The 10,707-nt window shown below is 39.4% G+C and overlaps 1 protein-coding gene across 1 annotated transcript in view; it reads left to right on the top strand.

The window, feature by feature from the left end:
* LOC146548882 (uncharacterized) overlaps positions 1-10,707 on the top strand; it is a 70,602-nt gene that overhangs the window by 8,720 nt on the left and 51,175 nt on the right. Inside the window, exon 2 of the mRNA XM_085261684.1 lies at positions 2,397-4,247. Within this exon, the coding sequence (XP_085117810.1) occupies positions 2,397-4,247 (1,851 nt within the window). The remainder of the gene's footprint in view (positions 1-2,396; positions 4,248-10,707) is intronic.

The following is a 10,707-nucleotide window of genomic DNA, read 5'->3' on the forward strand; positions in this document are numbered from 1 at the left end:
GAGACGAGATGAGAAACAGTGTGACGGCCTTTTAAGTTCTGGAAAATATAAACAAAAATCAATAGAAAGCCTTCAACCTGGTTTTATTTAGATTTGTTTAGATTGTGTTCCCCCTCAGACTGACACATCTGAATTAAAACTGATAAACAGGATTTAAAAGGACACTGAGCAGCAGATCAGTCCATGTAGAAACAGGACATAAGGTTAAGGAACAGGGGGGATCATTTGATTGTGGTCATTTTTTGATCTGACTCAGTGATGCTGGCTTCTCTCCTGGACACATCTTCCCTTTGCATGCAATTCACTGATGTAGAATAGGTGTAACACGGTGAAGGACCAGGGCGCCTGACTGTAGCATGATAAATAATAAGCTAATCAGAATTGCTTCGCCTACGGAGGCCGAATGTTTGAATAAAACACAGGAAACAGAAATAGAGCCCAAAAATAAATATATTATTTATGTTAAGTTGATGCTGAGTTTATAGACAGATATACAAAAAATAAATATGCAAATATATCACAACAAAAACAATAGTAATAATACAAAACAGCTCATTCCTCATTTCCCCTTTAATTTAATGACTGATATGTTGAAATGGTTTGACACACAGTGAAATGATTTAATGCACAGCAGAAAGTGCATATTCAAATTCATCTCCACATTAAGATGAGTGTAGCCTGGAAAATGGTTAGCCACACAGGACACAAACACTGGGGTTCTTAATGTGCAGTTTTTATTGTCAATAAACAAAAATGTCCTTTGACCTTTACTTTTGTCAAACAGCAGCCATGTGGACTTGTACTGAACACTGACAACATGAGAGGTAACGTGGCCAAGTAACAGAATAAACGATTTTAAAAAAAAAGATGTGCCGGCACAATATGAGGAAGAAAGGAAATGAAATAAAATACAAAACACAAAAATACGGCAGTGGCCTCTGTCTGTGCAGAACAAAATACAAAGAGCTAAATCACACAAGGCTCCTTTAAAAAAAAAAAAAAGTGGAAGTGTTACATACATTTTCTATAAACACTGATATTCCACAGCAATCTCAGCTCACTTGGAATACTGCAGCACACAGCTCACAACTTATCCCTTGCATGCAGAAAATAGCCGCTCATACACATACAGGTCCTTTGCATCATCCATTTCAGAAACACATCATCTTGTTAAAATACTGATGTTTTACCACTGCACTACAATTATACCAATATCTTTCAACGAGTTATGTGCATATTTAACAATTCCTTACCAACAATTTAACTTCTTCACAACAATCCAATCCACATCCACAAATAAAAGTAAACAGGAAGTCCCAAGATGCATTTCTTGGTAAGTTTTTTTGGGGAAACTGCAGGTAAAGCCTTAAGCACTGCTCCCCCCGCGACCACAATATGTAACTACACAAACCAATAAAATTAACAGGTTCAAGTGCACATAACATGCAGATAACATGCAGATAACAAAAGAAATAGCACAAGAAATAACATAAAATTACTCAATAACATTGTTGTCTTAACATACATGGAAACAAAGAAACAACATTTTAAGACCCTGTTTTGAACCTTATATGGATATTTGGTTAACTGAAGGTTAACTGGCATGTTTTCTGCTACTGCAAACATACGAAATCCCATCTCATCTTTAGGTTGCTGCTCTGCGCTGGTCCTTTTCAGCTCATCTTTGTCAGGATTTGGATGGAAGACTTTATAATAAATAACTTTAAGTATTAGACCGAGGACGTAAACTGCAATAACACAGGCAGCTGTGATTAAAGCGTGCATGGGCTGTATCACAAAATCAGGAGGATGTTTGCTCATCTTCCAGCACCACACAGCACAGAGGATGCAAATATCAGTCATTATCAGTCAATAACCAGCATTTTTCCGTCTACAGAAAATGAAAATGGACTTTCTTTTGGTACTGTCACGAATACCTCGTACATTAAGGGATAGTATTTTTAAGGAACTGAAATGTAAGTCTGCCATAGGGGAAGAAGGGAACAAATAAAGTGAACTGGATGTCTGTTATTAAATTAACTGAAACTTGTAACGTGCTAAGGTATAAACACCTAAAGAAGATGCTCTCAAAAGGGAACAATAAGTTTTCAGTACCTCAGTAAAATTTATCAGACTGTTTTTTCTTTTTTCAATGAAGTGACCAAAATGCAAATTAATCGAGCCATGACGTCAGAAGCTCTGTTCTTTGTGGGCGTTACCTATTTTCAATCAGACAATGGGGAACGTTGTTGTGGGCGGGGCCTGTTTCAAAGATGAAAGGCAAGAGAATCAGGCTTGTGACATCACAGTCAACCCAACTCTATAAATAGCAGGTGAGACCCACACAGGACAAGCACGTTTCTTACAGTCACGAGCGATTCACTGGATGAACTTTTGTTCTGCTGCCCTCAGTCATATCTGAATATCTGTTTCATTGTAACACCGTAGCGTTGTTTCAAATGTCAAAAATGAGCAACCAAAAAGCAAAACCACAATTTGTGTGCACTTTGCCAAAGAGTACACTGGACAGCCTTATTCAGGTGAGGAAAGCCTTCCAAAACACTCTCTCTGAAAATAACATTTTAAAAGAGGATACAAAGACAGCCAGACAGCAAATCAAACAGCTGATGGCCCAAATTTCCCTGATGCGTGCCGAGCTGGACCAGTATGAGATCCAAGCTGGAGAACTCACTGATGAATCAGTGTCACGCAAAGTGGAAATGAGCAGCGCCACCAAAGAAAAAGGGGATCAGACTTGTTCAGGTCAGACCAACAACTTTGACCTTGACATGAACCGTCTGAAACAGCAGCTTCAGCAGAGGGACAGCGAAATCCTGACCCTGAAACAGGAGAAGGACAGTCTGTCTCCCGAACCTGCACAGCTTCAGACACACGAGAATCCCAAAGTTGTGTGCACGCTGCCAAAGAGTATAGTGGACGACCTTGTTCGGGTTAGGAAAGCCTTCCTAAAAGCTCTGTCCGAAAATAAACGTTTAAAAGAGGATTCAAAGACAGCCAGACAGCAAATCAAACAGCTGATGGCCCAAATTTCCCTGATGGGTACCAAGCTGGAACAATTTAAGATCCAAGCTGGAGAAGAAAAGGAGGAACAGACCATCGCCTTTGACCTTGAAATGAACTGTGTGAAAGAGCAGCTTGGGCAGAGTGACAGCAAAATCCTGATCCTGAAACAGGAGAAGGAAAGTCTGTCTGCTGAGCTCGCACAGCTTCAGAAACACCAGGCCTCTCTGGCAGACACTCTGTGGAATGAGAAAAAACACAGAGAGAATCTGGAGCAGGAGAAGAAAGTGCTGGAGGAAGAAAGTAAAGTCCTGGAAGAGCAGAAAGTGGTGAAGGACACAAAAGAAATTCAGAAAATTCTGGACGAGCAGACCCAAGAATTAGCGGAGGCAAAGACTGAGACAGTAGAGACGGCAACCCCAGAGTCGCCCTCATCAGAAACCCTCCAGGTGTATCACAGTGCAGATGAGCCCAAACAAATACTGGAGACAAAGGCTGAAACACCAACACTGGAGAAAACACTGAAAATGGAGGATAAGTTGCGCGTCAACAGACTGATCCAGTCGGTGGTTTTTCAGGCCATAGAAAAAGTCTCCTCTAAATACAAGCTCTTCACAGAGCGCCTCACTCCCGACTGCATCAGCGATCGCCTGATTGAGAAAATCTGGCCTGATGTTGAGAAGAAACATTTGGATCTGTCCCCAAAACGGCTGAAAAATCTAGACAAGGCCATTCTCAAGAATCTTTCCAAAGCACATAACTGCAAGGAAAAATATTTGATTTTTAATCTGAGGGAACAGCTTGATAATGTTACTGTCCCAGCCTTCACCGAAAAGCTGTTGTCATTACCAAGAAGAGTCCTCAGTGTCTCTAAACACAGAGAAGAGTACAAGGAAGTGGTGAAAAACGTCACTAAAGATCTGGTAATGCACGCTATGAGCCAAGAAAATGAGACGACAACATGGCGTCCAGGAACATCAGATTTTGTTATACAGAAGCTTTCCCATAAGATCTGGAACAAAATTCTGTCCAAAAACTACAAAATGTCCTTGGAGAACATTGAACAACTCGCCCTGACGGTGTACAACGAACTCCATGACAGGTGGGATTCTCCAGCACTCTTATTGAAGTCAAGCAACCCAGTGGTTGACGAAGCAATCGTCAAAACCTTCAAAAAACACGCCAAACTGAGGAGCCAAAACATCATCTTTAGGGCTTTCTCGTGTGCACGCTAAAATTGAACTGACACGTGCATGCCACTATGTGGCAAAACTCTTAAAGTGGCTTAAAATATTCATTGAAATTGGGCATCTAAATTTAATTTTAAAACCAGGTGGTTAAAAAGAACCCCTCTTCTTCTCCCAACTTCCTTCCCTCATCACCAACTGGCCGAGGCAGATGGCCACCCCATCCCAGAGCCTGGGTCTGCCGGAGGTTTCTCTCTTTTCAAAGAGAGTTTTTCCTTCCCACTGTCGCCAAAGTGCTTGCTCTAGGGGGTTGGACTTTTTGTGCAATATTGTAGGGTCTTGACCTTACAATATAAAGCACCATGAGGGAAGTGTTGTTGGAGTTTGGTGCTGTTTCTTAGCTCAAAATGTCCAATTACAACAGGACATTTTGAGTTCAGAAACAGCACCAAACCACAAAATAAAATAAAATTAAAATTAAAAATAAAAAAAACCTTTGAATTTGTGCTTTGTTCTATTTGCTGTAAATTTGCTAAGAATGTCATATCAGATTAGAATTGTGTCTCTCAATATCATGTATCGTAGCATCGCCCTGTAGTTCAATTTGAAGTGGATGTCACAGTAATGTCTTTCTGTATGTGTGAAAAACACGGGAGACACTCAAAGTATAACCGGTGTTTGAGGTTAGCTGGTTGCATTTGTTTAGATATTCTACTCTCCGTGTTCCAGATCCCCAGAATTGATATTTTCACCAAATGGTCTTTTCTGCCTGCCAGTGTGTCATGCAGTTTTCAAGATTAAAGACTTTGGATAAGAAGAAAAATAAATCCCCACTCCTGGAAATGCATCTAGCCTTCATAACAATATTATTTACAGACAATTAATTATTTTAATTTTGAATAGAAAGCCTTCAACCTGGTTTTATTTAGATTTGTTTAGATTGTGTTCCCCCTCAGACTGACACATCTGAATTAAAACTGATAAACAGGATTTAAAAGGACACTGAGCAACAGATCAGTCCATGTAGAAACAGGACATAAGGTTAAGGAACAGGGGGGATCATTTGATTGTGATCATTTTTTGATCTGACTCAGTGATGCTGGCTTCTCTCCTGGACACATCTTCTCTTTGCATGCAATTCACTGATGTAGAATAGGTGTAACACGGTGAAGGACCAGGGCGCCTGACTGTAGCATGATAAATAATAAGCTAATCAGAATTGCTTCACCTACGGAGGCCGAATGTTTGAATAAAACACAGGAAACAGAAATAGAGCCCAAAAATAAATATATTATTTATGTTAAGTTGATGCTGAGTTTATAGACAGATATACAAAAAATAAATATGCAAATATATCACAACAAAAACAATAGTAATAATACAAAACAGCTCATTCCTCATTTCCCCTTTAATTTAATGACTGATATGTTGAAATGGTTTGACACACAGTGAAATGATTTAATGCTCAGCAGAAAGTGCATATTCAAATTCATCTCCACATTAAGATGAGTGTAGCCTGGAAAATGGTTAGCCACACAGGACACAAACACTGGGGTTCTTAATGTGCAGTTTTTATTGTCAATAACCAAAAATGTCCTTTGACCTTTACTTTTGTCAAACAGCAACCATGTGGACTTGTACTGAACACTGACAACATGAGAGGTAACGTGGCAAAGTAACAGAATAAACGATTTTTAAAAAAAGATGTGCCGGCACAATATGAGGAAGAAAGGAAATGAAATAAAATACAAAACACAAAAATACGGCAGTGGCCTCTGTCTGTGCAGAACAAAATACAAAGAGCTAAATCACACAAGGCTCCTTTAAAAAAAAAAAAAAGTGGAAGTGTTACATACATTTTCTATAAACACTGATATTCCACAGCAATCTCAGCTCACTTGGAATACTGCAGCACACAGCTCACAACTTATCCCTTGCATGCAGAAAATAGCCGCTCATACACATACAGGTCCTTTGCATCATCCATTTCAGAAACACATCATCTTGTTAAAATACTGATGTTTTACCACTGCACTACAATTATACCAATATCTTTCAACGAGTTATGTGCATATTTAACAATTCCTTACCAACAATTTAACTTCTTCACAACAATCCGATCCACATCCACAAATAAAAGTAAACAGGAAGTCCCAAGATGCATTTCTTGGTAAGTTTTTTTGGGGAAACTGCAGGTAAAGCCTTAAGCACTGCTCCCCCCGCGACCACAATATGTAACTACACAAACCAATAAAATTAACAGGTTCAAGTGCACATAACATGCAGATAACATGCAGATAACAAAAGAAATAGCACACGAAATAACATAAAATTACTCAATAACATTGTTGTCTTAACATACATGGAAATAAAGAAACAACATTTTAAGACCCTGTTTTGAACCTTATATGGATATTTGGTTAACTGGCATGTTTTCTGCAGAATACAGTTAAGTAAATAGAAATACTTGAGTAAAGTAGAATCTAAGCTGGGGCGCTTCTGCTGTTGGTTTGTTTTCTATCAGTGCAACACTGCCACCTTGTGTTTAAACTGTGGGGGGACAAGGGAAAAGTGAAATTTGGATCTTCTCCAGCTTTGATGGCACCATGCCTTTGCTTCACTTCAGTCTATCCACAGTCAGGTTAATTTCTCACCAAGATCTTGCACTGATGAAGCACATCCCAAAGATTCTCAAAGGGGTCAAAGTATGGACTTGATGATCCAAGTGTGAAAATGATGCCTCCTGCTCCCCAAACCACTCTTTCATGGTTTGATCCTGGTTAATCATTTTGGAACACACACACACACACACACACACACACACACACACACACACACACACACACACACACACACACACAACAGAAAACCATAAGAAGTCCTGTTTGCAGTTTGCCACAAGCCATGTGGGGGACACAGCAAACATGTGGAAGAAGGCGCTCTGGTCAGATGAGACCAAAAGGGAACTTTTTGGCCAAAATGCAAAACACTGTGTGTGGCGGAAAACTAACACTGCACATCACTCTGAACACACCATCCCCACTGTCAAATATGGGGGTGGCAGCATCATGCTCTGGGGGTGCTTCTCTTCAGCAGGGACAGGGAAGCTGGTCAGAGTTGATGGGAAGATGGATGGAGCCAAATACAGGGCAATCTTGGAAGAAAACCTCTTAGAGTCTGCAAAAGACCTGAGACTGGGGCAGAGGTTCACCTTCCAGCAGGACAACGACCCTAAACATAAAGCCAGGGCAACAATGGAATGGTTTAAAACAAAACATCCATGTGTTAGAATAGCCCAGTCAAAGTCCAGATCTAAATCCAATCGAGAATCTGTGGCAAGATCTGAAAACTGCTGTTCACAAACGCTCTCCATCCAATCTGACTGAGCTGGAGCTGTTTTGCAAAGAAGAATGGGCAAGGATTTCAGTCTCTAGATGTGCAAAGCTGGTAGAGACATACCTGGTCAAACTTAAGCTCTCCTCTGTCTGCAGCAAACTTGCAGGCAGCAGCTTCTCCCCCCTCGCTCACATGCGTAAGTGCTCAGTCGCCTAGTGCCCAAGCTCGGATCATACCAAAATTAGGGGGAATTTACGACTGTGCGCTATGTGCTTCGAATATTGTATAGTTTTTGTTTTATACAGTTGTCAGTCAGGCATCTAACTATGAGACAAATTACACTCCAAAAAACCCCGGGCTTCTGAAACAACAGCCCGGGCTTAAGCCCAGTAATGTCCCACTTGTCAGTCTGGACAGCCCTGACCACCAACCGAAACATATTCATGTCATGAAAGCATATTTTTTAAAAATGGCTAAACAAACACAGCCAATAACCTTCATTCTGATGATCTGCAGAATGATTTGGGCACAAAACAAATTTCACTGTTCAAAAACTTGCAAACCATATACTGTGTGGACAGTGTGGACTGATCATATCCCACAAACTAAGTTTGTGCAGACTAAACTGTCTTTGTATTCACTTACACAACATGTCTCTCAGGATTAACTGGAGTCATCAGCAACAGCATAGAGCAATCAGGTCTCAAGTCTAATAACAGAAGACAGGAAAAGATCAATAAAGAAACAACTTCCCCAAACCAAAGCACAAATGAAACAATAAGTAAAACAGGTTGATCTAAAGTATAATTAAAGCTCAGCCTGATTAATATAAATGTCACTGACAATTATTAATATATTGGAAAACCAAAATAGTTACCACTCAGTTAAAGACTTTCTGTCCAACTGCTTCTTCTTACAGACTTGTAAGGGTTTGATGTAACCTGGGGAGTGCTGGTCCCGAGCCTCAAAGACCATAAGAAGCAAGCAGAGGGAGAAAAAACAGAAAATTATTTAGAAACTGATTTGATCCTTAATGGCTGTGCAGCAGTTATAACTTACAACACAGAAGGTCAATGTAGTAGACCTCATACAACCAAATTAGACTAGCACATATAGTACTAAAATCCTCTATTACTGTGTCTGAATTTGTGGCATTAACACTGTTAGTTTAGGCCTAAAGAGATGTGTTTAAAGAAAAGACCACCTAACTTAAATGTAATCATTGCACGCTTGTTAAAAGCTAACTTTCAATATATAAAGTCTCTAATAAGCACAATTACCAGATAAAACATATGGCAGTGTTTATATGTGACACAGGCAACCCCAACATGTTCTGATGATTCAACTGTGGGATTTAGCTTCATTATTTAGAATATAGAAGAAGCTATAAAGCCAACATAGACTTTAACCATTTAGCAAGTCACGAATCTGGTTTATGGCTTTGGACTTTCACAACAAAAAATGTGTCTAAACACATGTTTTAACAAAACAAATACTGTTGTTGTTCTTCTTCTTATTGTTTAAAATGTAATTACACAGATATGTTTGTTAAATGTAAAAGCAGTTTGCTTATGGCTAAAGGCTAGATTCGACATTAATAGATGCCACAGATGTTCAAAAGCTGCCTCAAAGCATTCAAATAAATACAGGGGTTAAGAATAAACGGTTCATATGTTAGAAAGTTTTATATGGACTAAAAACAAGCCCCCAACCTTAACGGCTGCACCTTTCGAAAAGGTTTCTTCTGGGCTCTTATATAATAGCTGCTCACTTTTCTATTTCAATTAATCAAAATAAAGTTTCACTTTTTAAAACTGTGGGGTTAATTTGAAGTAACAGGAGCCGAGAGGCAGCAGCAACGTTAGGCTAACACTAGCTAGCTAGCAAGATCATAAATCTGGTGCTAAACTGAGAGAAGGCACAAAAGCAGTTTGAATAACAGTAAACATTTACTCACCAAATCAGTATATAACGTAAGGAATCACAGCAATGACAAGCGGCTCGATAAAACCATTCTCCACAACGACTTTCCATGAAGTTCGTCTTGAATCGCTAACGAAGAAGAATAAAACCAGCCAAGTGCAGATGAAGTGGGCGAAGATGAAGCAGGGCAGCACGGAGGCGAAAGGAGCGAGGGCAGTGAGACGAGATGAGAAACAGTGTGACGGCCTTTTAAGTTCTGGAAAAATATAAACAAATATCAATAGAAAGCCTTCAACCTGGTTTTATTTAGATTTGTTTAGATTGTGTTCCCCCTCAGACTGACACATCTGAATTAAAACTGATAAACAGGATTTAAAAGGACACTGAGCAGCAGATCAGTCCATGTAGAAACAGGACATAAGGTTAAGGAACAGGGGGGATCATTTGATTGTGGTCATTTTTTGATCTGACTCAGTGATGCTGGCTTCTCTCCTGGACACATCTTCCCTTTGCATGCAATTCACTGATGTAGAATAGGTGTAACACGGTGAAGGACCAGGGCGCCTGACTGTAGCATGATAAATAATAAGCTAATCAGAATTGCTTCGCCTACGGAGGCCGAATGTTTGAATAAAACACAGGAAACAGAAATAGAGCCCAAAAATAAATATATTATTTATGTTAAGTTGATGCTGAGTTTATAGACAGATATACAAAAAATAAATATGCAAATATATCACAACAAAAACAATAGTAATAATACAAAACAGCTCATTCCTCATTTCCCCTTTAATTTAATGACTGATATGTTGAAATGGTTTGACACACAGTGAAATGATTTAATGCACAGCAGAAAGTGCATATTCAAATTCATCTCCACATTAAGATGAGTGTAGCCTGGAAAATGGTTAGCCACACAGGACACAAACACTGGGGTTCTTAATGTGCAGTTTTTATTGTCAATAAACAAAAATGTCCTTTGACCTTTACTTTTGTCAAACAGCAGCCATGTGGACTTGTACTGAACACTGACAACATGAGAGGTAACGTGGCCAAGTAACAGAATAAACGATTTTTAAAAAAAGATGTGCCGGCACAATATGAGGAAGAAAGGAAATGAAATAAAATACAAAACACAAAAATACGGCAGTGGCCTCCGTCTGTGCAGAACAAAATACAAAGAGCTAAATCACACAAGGCTCCTTTAAAAAAAAAAAAGTGGAAGTGTTACATACATTTT

This window comes from Mchenga conophoros, linkage group LG22, assembly GCF_057382185.1.
Source record: "Mchenga conophoros isolate Kocher_MC1m ecotype Shallow Benthic linkage group LG22, M_conophoros_male_GT1.1, whole genome shotgun sequence".
In the NCBI taxonomy this organism is placed as follows: domain Eukaryota; kingdom Metazoa; phylum Chordata; class Actinopteri; order Cichliformes; family Cichlidae; genus Mchenga; species Mchenga conophoros.